The sequence below is a fragment of the Tiliqua scincoides genome, chromosome 3 (assembly GCF_035046505.1).
Source record: "Tiliqua scincoides isolate rTilSci1 chromosome 3, rTilSci1.hap2, whole genome shotgun sequence".
NCBI lineage: Eukaryota > Metazoa > Chordata > Lepidosauria > Squamata > Scincidae > Tiliqua > Tiliqua scincoides.
In genome coordinates this window covers 21,064,320-21,079,859 of record NC_089823.1, presented here as the reverse complement: position 1 = coordinate 21,079,859, position 15,540 = coordinate 21,064,320, and the positions used below count along the sequence as shown (strand labels likewise).

The 15,540-nt window shown below is 41.8% G+C and overlaps 1 protein-coding gene across 1 annotated transcript in view; it reads right to left on the bottom strand.

Moving 5' to 3' along the window:
- Nucleotides 1-15,540, bottom strand: part of DDX10 (DEAD-box helicase 10) — a 211,051-nt gene that overhangs the window by 12,742 nt on the left and 182,769 nt on the right. Inside the window, exon 17 of the mRNA XM_066620001.1 lies at nucleotides 7,165-7,289. Coding sequence (XP_066476098.1) covers nucleotides 7,165-7,289 — 125 coding nt within the window. The remainder of the gene's footprint in view (nucleotides 1-7,164; nucleotides 7,290-15,540) is intronic.

Below are 15,540 nucleotides of genomic sequence, written 5' to 3'. Positions count from 1 at the left end.
CTAATTAGTTCACTGAGAGACCGTCAAAAGCATTTGCTTTTAAGGTAGTGGTTCTCAAACTGGTGGGTCACAACTCACCAGTCTGTGTAAAAGTTTTCCTGTTCCTTTAAGGGGCAGGGAAGGGGGCAAGGTCAGCAACGCGATCCCCAGGATTGCATCACTAAGGGTGGGCAAGGGGATGCATGTACTTACAAAGTGCTTGGGCAAGCAACAGGAGGTGCAGGGAGCCCCGTGCAGCCCTCCGCAGGGCTCCCCGAGACTTGGAATGTTGAGAAACAGTGCGTGCAAAGCACTTCTGGTTTTGGGTCGCAGCCAGGAGGTGGTTTGCGCATGCTGTTTCTCAACATTCCAAGCCTTGGGGAGCCCTGCAGAGGGCTGCACGGAGCTCTCTGCACCTCCTGCTGCTTGCCAAGGCATTTTGTAAGTACAGTACCCTTCCTCACCCCTCCCTTTATGACGCAATCCTGGGGATCGCATCGCTGCCCTCCCCCTCCCCCGCAAAGATTTACTTTGGGAGTAAATCTCCCAAAAAGTTTGAGAACCACTATTTTAAAGTATTGAAAATCCTTAAAAACTAAAGCCCAAATCCTAACCAACTTTCCAGCACTGGCACAGCTGTGCCAATGGGATGTGTGCTGCATCCTACAGTTGGGTGGCACTCAAAGAGGCCTCCTCAAAGTAAGAGAATGTTTGTTCCCTTACCTTGGAGCTGCAGTGCCCTTATGTTGGTGCTGGAAAGTGGGTTAGGATTGTGCCCTAAGCTAACTAACTAAGCTAAACTAACTGAAACTAACCCACAGGACACAGATGTTCAAAATTATGGTCCAATCACATTTGAACAAAACAAAACAAAAAACACCAAAACATATACTGTAGCATACCACTAACTCATAATGAGACCACAACTAATCATCTACTGCCCCGGTCACCGAAGCCTCATCTTGCCATTCCTTCAGGCGCTAAACTTCATCTTCTTCAGTCCACTGAAACTGCAGCTGCCAAAATTGTCTTCACTGTACATCATTCTCTGCTACACAGTTTGTGCCCTCTCCACCGTGCTGCACACAAGATTAAAATGTCCTTCAACAGTTTATGCTGCTCAGCCCCCAAACCATCTCCAGTTTTTTTTTGTTTTTTTTTTAAAGTTTCTTCTTTTGTTCTCTTTGCCAGTCTTGGTTTCCTTCAGTTGCTCCCTACATCCCTTCTTCTTTCTGAACTACTGCCAGGTGTTTATTCACTTTTAAATATTTATGTGCTATTTCTCTGAAGCTCAAGTAATGACATCTATTAAAATAATATATCCCCACCAGTCACATACAGCAGCCTCAAAAAGACCCAGGCACCAGAAGCCTTCTCTGAAAGTCTACTAGAGATGGGCATTCTCTCAGGTAAACCCCACTGCCTGTTCTCTCCATCTCTCTTTATGGCACTGATGCGATTTTCAACCTTTTTCATCTCAGGGCACACTGACAAGGTGTTAAAATTGTCTAGGCACACCATCAGCTTTTTGATAATTGACAAGGCACATCACACTACAGGTGGGTGGCTCACATCCTCCAATGGCCCAAATAATAAATGACCCTCCCCCCAATTCCTGTGGCACACCTGTAGACCATTCACAGCACACCAGCACACTGGTTGGAAATCGCTGCGTTAAGTCATGTTCAATTTAGGCAACAGTACTGACTTTCTTTTGCTTGTCTGGGACAGTCCACACATATGGGCTCAACACACTCTTGACAAAGAAACAAAGAAATTAGTCACTAAACATGTTTATTGTACTAAGTTAATTGATATTCTGCCTTTCAGCATAGACCATCACAGCACAAAAAAGAACAACATAATGATGAAACCTTAACATATGCAAACACCAAAAGCAGTACTAAAAATATGTTTAGAAGTTTCAGATGTTAAAAGCCCAGAAAAATGAAAAGCTTTTGCCTGGCGCTGCAAACATGCTAGTGTATTTGGCAGACAGACCCCACAGGGGAGAGTTCAGAGACAGGATGACAACTGAAAAGTCTCTTTTTCCATTCACCTCAGATGGTGAGGGCCTCCAGAGAAGGGCCTCTGATGAAGACCCAGTTTTATTGATATGGGCAAAAGTGTGCCTTTAGGTACCCAGACCCTAAGCCATGAAGGGCTTTAAAAGTCAGGGCAAGTGTACAGATGGAACAACTAAAATCTTGTTTTGCCATTAGTTCTTTGTAGTTTTTCAAAATTTGACATACATGAGTGCTGCTGGTGTTATATGTTCATCCCTTTCATCTCTCTAAGAGGTAAATTCATGAACTTTTTAGCATCCCCCTTCTACGCATTGACTCAGCGCCAACATGTGAACTTTTCCCTGTTGCATAGTTGAATCACAGCCCCCTTCTCCTCATTGCCACCTGAAGTCTAAAGTCTTGATTCCTTTAGGAATCAGGCTGTTCATTTGTTCCCACGGGCCACACGTTCGCAGAATGTGTGAGGGATAAATTGGACCATGTATGCCAACTCACTGACATCAACGTTTTGGATGAGAGCATGAGAGAACTGTAGGTGCAAAAAGCCCACTTATACATGCGGATCGCACTGACATGGTCCTGCTATCTGGGGATATAAGCAGTATGCACGTTCCCTTTTCCCCTTCATAGGTTCTCAGAAACAAACGAGTGGTCCTATTCTCTACACTAGTGTTTCTCAAACTGTGGGTCAGGACTTACCAGGTGGGTTGTGAGCCAATTTCAAGTAGGTCCACATTCATTTCCATGTGTATTTTATTTTTCATTTATTAGACTTGATAACCATCATGGTATGTGACTGCATTTGGAGAAATGTTACAGATCTGTATTTTTAACAGGCTAAATGCTTGTAAATGCTTTTAAAAATGATAGTCAATGGGCTTACTTGCAGAAAAATATGGATTCCGGACTTTGGGAGATTTGGGGAATTTTTTAAAACAGATTCGCAACTGTTTAAGTGGGTTCATTATTTTAAATAAATGTTTAAAATTATGCTTATTTTAAACTTTTAATTTACTGAATTGATTTAATTTTGTGTGCATGTTAAAAATTTTCCAGTTTGATGTTGTCTGTGCCAGCCACAACATCATATCCAGATTAATGATATACTCACTTCCGGTAAGTCCTAGCAGATTGTCATTCTAAAAAGTGGGTCCTGGTGCTAAAAACATATGAGAACCACTGTTCTACTACACCATTCTTTACCACAACATGGCTAAAATGGCTCTAAATGAATGCAAGCCTTTTGAATATTAAAATGGCTAGGTCAGTGGTTCTCAAACTTTTAGCACTGGGACCCACTTTTTAGAATGAGAAACTGTCAGGACCCACCAGAAGTGATGTCATGACCGGAAGTGACGTCATCCAGCAGGAAAATTTTTAACAATCCTCAGCTGCAATCCTACCCACACTTACCCAGGAGTAAGTTTCAACTAACTATCTTTGTTAAAAGCACAACAGCCTGTTAAAAGTTCAGGTGTGTAACATTTCCCCAGATGCAGTGACACACCATGGTAGCATCAAGTCTAATATATTAAAAATAAAATATTGAAATGAATGGGAACCCACCTGAAATTGGCTCGTGACCCACATAGTGAGTTCTGACCAACAGCTTGAGAAACTCTGGGCTAGACAAAACTGAAGAGGGCCAGCTCTGACAAGTTTTGCCAGATCCCCAAGGCTAGAGTTGTGGTACCACCTGTCAGAAACTGTAGCTTGTCACAAAATTTCTGATAACAGACTGCGACATAAATGCAGCATTCATTAAATGATGGATTCACTGAATAGAACTGCTTGTAATTAAAAATGATGGAGTTAGTGACGGTGAACAAAAACCTAGATTTACCCAAAAATACTGACAAATCTGAAGGCCTATTCCCCACTGAACACATTTAAAAGTGAGTACATACTGAGACAAATAGTCCTGTACATTAGCACAGGGGTTTTCAAACTTCCCCCTGCAGCAACCCACCTGGCATGCAGTGGAGGCGGTGAAGCTCACCTCCTTCTCCAGCACCAGAGCTCTGCAGTCCTCACAAAGCAAACAGAAGTGACTTTCCAGTGCTTGTGGAGGCCCAGCGCAACCTCCAATTGCATTTGGAGAACTCCAATTTGGAGCCAATTGGACACAGGTGTGGGTAGAATGGCCCAGGCCAGGACCCATGGGACATCAGATCATTACCCACCAAGTGGGTCCCAGTTTGAGAAACCACACATTAGAGATTAATGGAAGATAACGGAAAGTCCAATCCCAACTTTGCTCCATGGGAAATTTTATTTCTAAATGGTTAGGAATTAAACATAAGAATTCGATTTGACTGCTTAATGAATTTTTAGGTCAAACAGCCGCTTCTTTTTATGCCCTGCCTGCCCCACCACAAACACCTCATCTCATTAACTATTCAACACTATGATAGCCTTAAACCAAAATCTGATAAATGTCGCTATATATACCCCAATTCATCTTACATTACATGCTTGGATTCCTTAATTACTTATCTAGCAGAGGGGTGTGAAGCAATTTAATTTAAAGGCAAATTTAAAAATTGTGGATTATACAGGTTCCCTTATTTAGTACAGAAAAAAAACCAGTTCCAAATAGGGCTAAAAAAATTATTTAAAAAAAGTTCTAACAGACCATATTTTGTATTTTTATCAATACAAAGCTTCTTTGTAACTTTTTTTTATTAACAATGTTCTATCTTTTCACGGAAGCAAAGTCTATTGTAAATCATTTCTATTTTGAGATGTAAGTATTCATCAACTAATGAACTGATTAATTAGCTGATTAACAGTTCATTCATTAGCTAATGAATGAGCTAATATATCTATTAAATTAGCAACCAAGATCCCAAATCCAGCCCCTTGTTAGATGCCACCTTTTCCCCCACCCCTTGACAGTCAAGAGGTGAAAGAAGGCATTTAGAAAGTAGCATCTGTGGTAACAGGGCTTGCTTGCAAGCCACCCTAGTGCGGGGGGAGTTTAGACATTAAATTTACTATACCCCACTACTTTCTCAAAATAGCTATTCAGAAAAACTATGGGAGAAGACAAATGCAATGTAAAAGGGAGGCTTACAGTGCTGTCAATACGCTGCAAAACCACCTTCACAAGTGAACTGACAGATGTGCATAAAGAGTCATGTCCCTCCCTTGGTGTTGCCTCTGCTAGGGCATGCACTTGGCTACAAGTAGTATTATTCATTTTTCCCAGCCAGATTGGGAGTTAGAGAAGGCTACAGTAGCATTGAGTGAAGAAACAAGGGAAAGAGAAGGTAGAAAGGGGAGAAGGTTGGCAACTAGAACTGTCATTTTGAGATGCAAGTATGTTTGCTGATCAACTGAGAAGACAGGGCTTTCAATGCATCCAAAGAATGCACAATAATCCCTTTTTATACACTATATCTCATCTCCCTGTTTGCTGACCAGTGGAAAAAAGAAATCATGAGATTCATGAAATAACTATCAGACTAGACTTCCTAAGTATCTGATTGGGCTTGCACAGACAACACTGAGCAACTAGATGCTATCAGGCTCGCTGCAAGAAATGTGCAAACCAATTATATCTCATAAAGAAGCATAGAAAAGAAACCCAATAAAATCGGTAGTGTGGGCTCTCAAGGCAGACTTCGTTCCTATTATACAGTTAATCAATAGACTGGCTAGTTAAAAGGGGATTATGCTGTGCCCTGAAGCTTGCCAGCAGACCCTAGTGGGCATTTAGCAGCAGCAAATTCCTGAAGCGTTGCACAGTTGAGTGAGAATTCCTTGCTACCAGGCACGGAAATCACAAAACCTCAGAACCAAAAGCATGAAACTGCACTACAAGTCTCCCACAATGGAGAAACAAAGCAGGGCAAATTTAAACCTTTCCTCCAGTAAGGGACAGTGTGGCGGGAATATAGTCAACAATATGGCACAGTATTTCCAATATAAGTTGGCCAATTTAACAAAAATTAAGCTGAAAAGCATATTGACTTTCATGTACTGTACTGGACACTGGAGGAATTTTGGGCTGACTGTACTAAACAGCTGCGTTAACTTCTAAATGAAGTACAGAAAAACCAAAGGGTTGTTCTTGTAGTGATCACAACTGCTATCTTGTACCAACTTAAAGGATTAACTAATGGTCCTAATCCAGCAAAACATGCAGATTTTTCATATACATCTAGACCAGGGGTGGCCAAACCCCGGTCCCGGGGCCACTCGTGGCCCTCGAGGCCTTTCATTGTGACCCTCAGGGAGGCCCCTGGCCCTCTGGAGATTTGTTGACGCCCACACTGGCCCGATACAACTGTTCTCAGCGTGAGGGCGACTGTCTGACCTCTTGCATGAGCTGTGGGATGAGGGCTCCCTCCACTGCTTGTTGTTTCATGTCTGTGATGCAGTAGCGGCAGCAAAGGAAAGACCAGCCTTGCTTTGTGCAAGGCCTTTTATAGACCTTGAGTTATTGCAAGACCTTCATTCATTCATGTAAGTTCATCTTTAATATATTCATTTATGTAAACTTATGTAAATTTATTCAAATTTTAAATGTAAATTAATTATTTTTCCCCCGGCCCCCAACACAGTGTCAGAGAGATCATGTGGCCCTCCTGCCAAAAACTTTGGACGCCGCTGAACTAGACAGTACCCGTAGTTTCACTGAACAATGCACAGGCTTCCCCAGTGGGTACACGGGGGTCCCCACACCCACAGATAAGTGAAACCATGGATACAGGTCTGCAGATACACCCCCCCATATAGATTCTTCAGCCATGCTGCTTAGCCCAGCATCTAATGACTGGAATACCACAGTAACCGTGTTTTTCCAGTCTTGGTCCCAAATTCATTATAACCAGCAGGTTGAGTTGCATTGCAAAAAAACAAAATAAACAAAACCAGCCAGCAACTGGGCAGGAGGCACACAGGGTACACAGTTCAGGTTTTACAACCTCCTTAAAGGTCAAACATAATAGCATACAAATTGCCCTTTGCCAGGTTCGTGCTGCTTCTGCACCTGATGCATACCAGCTTGAAAGTTAAAGTATTAACACATTTGTTAATCTGAATCTACAGTGCTAGATCATGTGTTGATCTGTGTGAAGTGAAGCAAAAATAAATTTCATTGGTGGCTCTTTCACAGGTGTAAAATAGAAAAAGAAAAAATGCATGCACTTACCCAAAGCCTTCTGAATCATTATCTTGGTCAGAGTCTCTATATTTATCAGGGTCTGGAAGGGTGCTTGGATCAAAATCATCATCACTTCCACTGTGATACAGAAAGACTACATCTTCCTCTTTAACCTGAGTAAAGAAAAGTCAGAGTGAGACAATCATATTTTCTCAAGTTGTCTGAAATGCAGCTTTTACATGGGGAAGGCGGGGGAGGGGGGAGACAATCTTTCCCACAACCTCAAAAATCTCAGATGCACAAGGGACCTCTCTGTCAACTTAAAGAAAAATGAAATCTTTTAATCCTCTTCCCACAAATCAATGGTTCTGAAGTTCTGTTTTGGGTTGAAAGGAAGCCAAAGAGATAATTAAAAGCAAACCAGAGAATTAAATATTTAAGCAGGTAGACTGAGTGACAGATAGATGCTGATGGCATTTTTGCCATGAAGCAGAAATACATGAAGATTGGAAAGGGGGGGGGATGGACGGGACAAAAGGCTTACATAGAATTTAAAATTTTCTCAAGCAGGCTTTTATCACAGAGTAGGTCTACTGCTACAGACTGAATATTTGTCTTAAAACACTTACCATAATTTTCAAAATGTTTAATGGCCCAATCCTATTCAGTGATGGTGCATAGGATGCAGGGCCACCAGAGTAGCGTCCATTGCATCCTATGTGCCATCCTGGAGAAGAAGCTAGTCAAGAGGGGTAAGGGGGGAAAAAAACCTTGCTTTCCCAGCCATCACATGGTTCCTGAAAACTAGACTCCTCAAAGCTACACCAGTTCTGAGGGGTTTGGGATCTAGCAGCCAACAGCTCTGCCTTGTCCTGCCCTGCCCCTTTCCTGCCTCTCCATTGGCAGAACTCCACCAGTGGCCGCTCAGTGTCAAGCTGCTGGTGCTGCTGCTGCTGCTGGAAAATTCATTTTCAATTACATGATACATTTTACAAAACTTTTTTTAAATGAAAATGTATTTTTAGCAACCTCCTTTAACCACTTCTATTTTTTTTAAATTAAAAAAAACAACACAATGTCACAAACTTTAGCAATAAGTTTGTGCTTATCCCAGCAAAGCTCTGCAGTTGACCTTTGAAGTTGCATAGCGCATAAGATGACAAGAAAGAAAATATGGCTTAGACATCCATGCAGGACTCCCTTATTGCTCCCCAATGAAAGCAGCTTGCTGTATTTAAAAGGTCACAGAGAAAGAGTAGAATAAGGAAAAGAAGGGAAGCAAGGTTTGTTATAAAGAGGCAGTACAAAGCCACAGTGAAGGCAAGAACATATTTTCCTAACTAACAGGAAGCCAATGGTAAACTGTGACTCAGAATTATCACTAATGTCAGAACTGGATTCTATGCCACTGCAAACTACCAATGGGGGGGAGAGAACCCACAGAGAAAACAAACAGCCAGAAGCCTGAGGGCAGCTTTGCAGATTGGTTGCTTGGCCGCCTTTTTCTATGTAGAGGCGAATGTGTGAAGTACAATAGCACAACTATTTTTATCATTGAGCTTCTGGTTACCACTGAAAAGCAGGGGAGAGGAGGCTGTTTTCCACTGGTGCAGTAACTGGAAGCGAGATGCCACAGGACAGAGTCCAAACACAGCGAAGAAAGCAAAGAAAGAAAGACAGTACACCAAAGATGAAACTTTGCAATCTACAATTACAGGAATTAGTTATTAAATCTTCTTATGCAACCACTTCCTCTGAATATTTTGCCATAAGTCTATTAGTGTTTTCTAAAAAAAATAAAAATCAAAGTACTGCAGCAACTACAAAGTATGCATTTTTCTTCAGAGTGTATGGCTAAGAAGGTGTATGGTATATCCCCAGAACAATTCTATGCATAGGTTCCATCTGATTCAATGGAAAATACAGCCCAACCCTTCAACACAGTTCCCCCCCCCACAAGAAAAAAAAACCTTAACATTTAGTACAATCCTGTTTGATAATGAGTTCAAAGAATACTTTCTTCCTGTCATTTAAAACCTTTGTGATGCTAACAATCTGGCCATAAAAATACTTATGCTGATTTGATATATCTTCAAGTCAATGTGTTTAGGGTAGTAGCTCTAAGCTTTTGAAGGAGACTGATTCATTTTATAAGATAAAGAAGTGAAAAGCAGTGGCATATCCAGGGAAAATGGCGCCCAGGGCAAGCACTGAAATTGCGCCAAAACCTCATCTTCTGTACCTCATAAGAGGTTCAGAAAGACTGAAGATACATAAATATAGTAGCAGTGTTCGTAACAAATAAAACAATTAATTCCTTTCAAAAGATTAAGAACACAGAGCCTAAATATCCTGCCCCCCATATTATACAAAATGTACTTGATGCGTCTACATTCCCTTATCTCACAAAGACTTTAATCACATTCAGGTTCACAGCAGTCATGGCTGTCAGTCCATGTACAGAAAGTAATCCTCAAAAGTAGTCCCTTGTGTTCAAACATTTTAACACATCAGCCTTGTTCAAGGAGCTCAATATATGCCTACTGGGGAAAAATGTACTCAGGGGAAATTGGTTTATGTAACTTTACTGAACTTCTCTACAACTTTGCTTACATTGCCTTGGAGAAAAAAAAAATACAGAATGTAGAAGAAGCTGCCGTTTTCCTCTCTTGGTGTTTAACACAACCATCAAGAAATATGGACAATACCTGAGAACAACTGCTTCAAGGGAGCTGCACAACCCAGTGGAATATTGTTGATAGTTTGCATGAATCTAACAAATCTTGCCCAGTAGAATTTTTCTTTGAATAACAAAACTCCTATACCAGATGACAAAACACCACCTGCACTTTGTTTCAAAAGTTGGGGGAGATGCTGCTATTTGAGAAGTAAAAATACAGACCCAGTGAGCACATGGAACTGCTCATGCAATTCTTTTTGAATATTGGCCCATACACAAACAGGCTCACACAGAACATCACTAGGTCTTATATAAAGCTCAATTTTCTTTTCATCTAAAAAGTGTTTAGTCCCAATATTTTAGGAGATGCTCCTGACTTTCCAAAGACCAGAAATCTAGGCAAACAAACACATTCTAAAAATGAGGAACATTTCTAGTCTCGTCTGAGTTTAAAAATAAGACGCTTCTTCTTATTCCTGTCTGAGCATAAAATACACCTGATATATAGCAGAGCACATGTTTTGTAAAGAAGTGTCAAGTTTAATCTTGACATCCCCAGGTAAGACTAGAAAAGAACCATACCTTAAAATCAGTGGTTCCCAAACTGTGAGCTGTGGCTCCCTCAGGGAGCTGCAGAATCCTCATGAAAAACCCACTGCTCTATACAATGTGCAGGATTGTTGCCCTAATAGGGAGCCACAGTCAATGGCTCTGTAGGTCAAGGGAGCGGCCAGCCGAAAAGGTTTGGGAGCCACTGCTATTCAGTGTTGGTAATATTAAGCTAGACGGGCCACTGGCTTGACTTAGTCTACTCCAGCAACATCCTCTCTCTCTCTCTCTCTCTCTGTGTGTCTGTGTCTGTGTATTTACACATACATACATATGCTTTTACCTTAAGATATTTAATCATCATGAAAAGGTCACATGCAAATAAAATTTAAGCACACACAACAATTTGTTATGGCTGAATGTACTAAACCAGGAAATCTTCAAGCGGTGAACTGATCTTCTGAATGTTCAGACAACACATGTTCAGATTATGATTTCACACATCCAAAAACTCATGGATGATGTGGCAAGTATGAACTCTGATATATAATGGGAATTTTTGGTTCACTAAAACAGTGGATATGGTCAATCCTGGGCCCCATTTGGGTCAGCAATCCTGTACCTGATGAGAGAGATGCATTACATGCTTGCACCTGACTTCATTCTACCACTCACTCAAAGAGAGATAAATGTACTCATTAGCAGTACAAGCCCCAAAGGGGGCACATAATACAACAGTAGCGCTAGAGCTACGAAGATCTGGCTCTGATAATCCCTGCTTGAGAAACTACCTTCATACAGCGTGGAGAGTTTCATGAAAAAAGGTGAGATATAAATGTAATAAATTAAACGAGACCTCCAGAGACACAGCTGCAGTTTCTTGGTAGGGGTTCCTTCACTTTCAGCAGTAAACCACTCTTCATTTAGAGAAGGCCATGAGACATCTTCTTGAAGCTACAGTATGAATAGCTACCAGAAAGATGCAGCTATGTCTGTTGGTGGCATGGTTAAGACACTGGTTCTCCATGCATATATGTCCCAAAGACAAAGGGGATGCATAATGTGAAATTCCTGTGTAACGTGTTGATCGTCCACACTTTTCCAGAAGGTCAAATTCTTCTTGCTTTCTATGTAGGTATTAAAGTTCTCCCTGAAGAGCACAGTACGGTGTATGAAATGCCAATTTTTCATCTGCAAGCATATTACATTTCCTAGCTGCTCATTCATTTGTCTCTTTATTACAGGAATACTTGACAAATCCTTATACTGTGTAAAGAGTGTAACTTATCTACAGCAAGCAAGATGAAATACACTCTGTGATTGATGACTTGTGTCCTCCTTTTCATAAAAATAGGAAGCAAGGCTTCTTAGCTCTTAGAAGATTACATTTTAGGACAAAGTGGATAAAAGTGATCAAACCAAAGGGCTGTTGAGGCTGCAGTTATTAATGCTGCATATTAAACTTCAAGTATTATACAACTGAAACATCTTAAATTAATTTAGTGAAAAGTAATGACAGCCAATATAAGATCTTTTTTATTGTTCATATCCCTTCCCCATAACTATCTGTCAAGCACACCAACAAAACCTTGTACTGAAAGAAAATGAGTAAATATTGGCCTCAATTTGAAGAAAAAAAGACAACAAGAGACAGTTTCCCCCTGCTGTTTTTTGTCAACTGTGAGCATTTGCTGGGGTGGGTCTTGAATTCTGCCAGTGCTGTAGCATCTCCTTAGCACCTTGTAAGAACAAATAAAAGTGCTGGTTTTCGGAAAGACCAGAGTCTTCCTGAGTGTGCCAGTGGAGCAATGGAGGTACGCTGGAGCAAGTAAGTCCTGCACAAGAGATGGAATGGAGTGGGGGGGGGGGGGAGAGGAGGCAGGGGTGGAATGGAGAGGAGATGGGGCAGGATGGGTGGATTGAGCCCAGGAGGGGGCGGGTTTGGTGGAGGCAGCATCGCTGAATCCAAATTCCCTTCCTGGGCCTGATCTGCCTGTAGGGATTAACTCAGACTTGCAACAGCAATATTGGTGAAGCAGGTCTGAGTTGACCCATAGTGGCTGCTGGGACTTACCTCAGGAAAGAGGACAAATGTCCCTTTATCCTGAGGAGACCTCCAGTAGCCGAAAATTTCCCACGGGATGCTGTGTAGCCTGCAACTCTGCCGGCACCGCTATGTCACCACACAGGGATTTAGTTAGGGCTGGACTTGCTGATGCATAAAATCATGAAGACTTTGGGTTCTGCACATCTCAGAGATCATCTTGTCTTTTTTTAATCTTAATAACTGAGAGCACCTTCTGATCTAGGCACGACCACGGGGGGGTATCTTGTGTGTTTCGTTGTAAGCATTTTAATTATACTCTATGCACTTTTGAGGCCTAAGGAAAGAGTGGGATAGAAATTCAATGACATATGTTCAATATTCCTGTACATATTAAAAATATAAAAATAACATTTTATACAGATATCAAATCAGAATGCTGAACAATAACTACACAGGTGCAATACTCCACAATGTAGTCCACAAACTTGCCTTTAACCCCAGTCTGCAACATGGAACCAGTTCTTTGGCCCAAGCAAAATTGTACATGGAGGATCTGTCACTATTCTTCTGAGGTATGTTTCATTATTTTCTTCTTCCAAGATCAGCTGGAAGAGACCCATATTTGGCACTGGAATAGACAGGTATAACCCTCTCTGCCAAGCCACATATCCAATCCAAATGCTGCCCTGGAGATGCTCTTAGCCTATGAAAGGAGCCTGCATGTATTTTCCTGTCAACAGCTAAGAGCAGTTGCAGGGAAGAGGCAATTTCCATCAAGAAACCAGCATGGAAAGAAGTGTCAGGATACCCCTGTGCCATCCAAATCAAGGGGCTGCAGCTACTCCCAAGAGGAAAAATAAATTACACTGAGAGATCCATTCATAGATCTCCCATGTAACATGTTAGTCCATAATACACCCCCCTTTCCCCCATCCCTTTTGTTCATTTTTCTCTTCTAAAAAAATCATAGGCAACAACAGAAAGCAGTATCAGCATTGCTTGTGTGACCTGACCCATCAGACAGTGGTGAATGATCTAGTGGACACAATCACTGTTCAGTAGTGTACCTAGTGGGGGCGTGGGGCACCCTGGTTTCCACCTGGAAATGTCACATGGGAGTGTCCATGGTAGACCAACCAAGATAGCAGCTACCACGTCTTTCTGTTTGTTGAGGAAGCCATTCAACCCAGAGCTGAGTGGCTGCTTCTTCGAACACCCCCTTCTGGCACATCTGTCAGAAGAGCATTCCAGAAAAGGGTAAGTGAAGCAGTGGCTGCTCAGAGCTGGGCCGAGTGGCTTCTTTGTCATCAGGAAGAAACACATGGAGGCAGTGACTTTGCAGTGTGCCTGTCCCCTTCCTCTTCCTCCTCTAGAGGCTCTGCGTCTCCAGAGGAGGAGGAAGCGGGTGGTTGGACACATTGCAAAGCTGCCACTGCACTGTGCTTCCAATCTAGTCTATGCTTCCAATCTGATCGCCCCCACTGCTGCTTTTTTAAGATTTGCAATGTGCCTGTCACCACCTTCCTTCTCCTCTGGAGGCTCCGAAGATGGAGGTGGAGGGCACCTTGCAAAGTCACTGCCTTCTCTTTTGGGGAGAACAGGAAATGACCATGATGTCATACTGGTGCGTGACATCATGGTGTCACTCTTAGTTTTCCACGGGCGACTCTGCCCCAGTTCCCAAGAGCGCTGGTACATCCCTGCCACTGTTAAACCAGAAGAGGTTGGCAACCTTTGTTTCAGGTTGGAACTATGCTTAGTCCAATGGAATGCAACGCTGGGAATGCAGGCAGGGCAGGAGCACAAGACCTTAATACTTCCCAACTGAGTCTAGGACAGAATTTGAATGTGCTCAGTAGAGTACGATAGCATTCATAAGAATGATAAGGCTTGGTTTCTTTTGATAAGTGTGATCTCATAGATAGGTTTAAATGAGATGTCTTCAATCTATTCAGCTAGCTTTTATAAATTCTGAATCATTTCCTGCCTTATCCAGGCTAAACTATTTGTGCAAATGCAGACATTATTGGCTAACAAACAGTTCTAAAGAACTGGAAAACTGAACACAAACTTTCCCTTTTAAGAAAAAAAAGCATTAAAACCTTCCCCCACCCCAAAAAAGCAACTTTCCTTTGCAGAAAGAAGACATGATAGTATCCCAGGCAACAACTGAGCATTTATAGTGCTCAAGTGAATTCTCTAAAAGTCAGATGAATTGTATGGAACGTACAATTTTAAATATACACACCTCTAGCAAATCTCATTGTTAATCTGGACTCTTGCAATAAATTCCAATTTCTTTGCATGGTGACTCTGTACGGTAAGAAGTGGGAAATAGCTAAACTTCCAAACTAGAATAATAATCAAAGGCACAAAAATTCAATCTGAAATGTTATCTTTTATCATTTTGCTTCTATTGTTGAATTCAAATAAATGGTATAGAGATTCAGTGACAGCTGAAAATAAAGACAACTTAATGTGAATGTCTGTAAGGTTTAGATTTCCCAACAGAATGTCGCCTGGAAATTGAATCACATTTCAACTGCTACTTGTTCATGTCATCTCAAAGACCTGCTTAAGAAAGGTGTATGTGGGTTGGTAAAGGGTTGTCATAAAAAATAATTCCAAAAATGGGTGGGGGAGACAGCTTGGTATTTTAGAATGTGTGGGATGAAATTATCATGGAAAAGCTAACACAAAAATTAACCTTTTTTGTGTTAGCTTTTCCATGATAATTTCCATGAGAATGTCCTCTCCCCCACCCAGGGAATATATGGGGGGGCCTCCTGTATCAGTAGATCCTGCATCTGCGGTTCCATTTATCCAAGGATTCGTGGGGGAATCCTGTGCCTCCCTAGAGGCGAGGGAGCTGCTTTTCTGAGCCCTGCAAAATCCACATGCATCTTCTTGTGGCCTCTGCAGGGCTCAGAATGAAGATTTCAAGCAGAAAAATGTCACCTCCAGTTTTCCGGCAAAACCAGAAGTGACTTTTTATGCCTTTAAAAGGCATTATGAGGGCCAGGGAAGCCCCAGAGGTATCTGTGGGGATTCTAGAATGGGGCATGCCTGTATTCACAATCTATGTGGAGGAAGATCCTCTATAGTCCAGCCTCCCATTCTAAATATTGCAAGACAGTATTAAGTACAG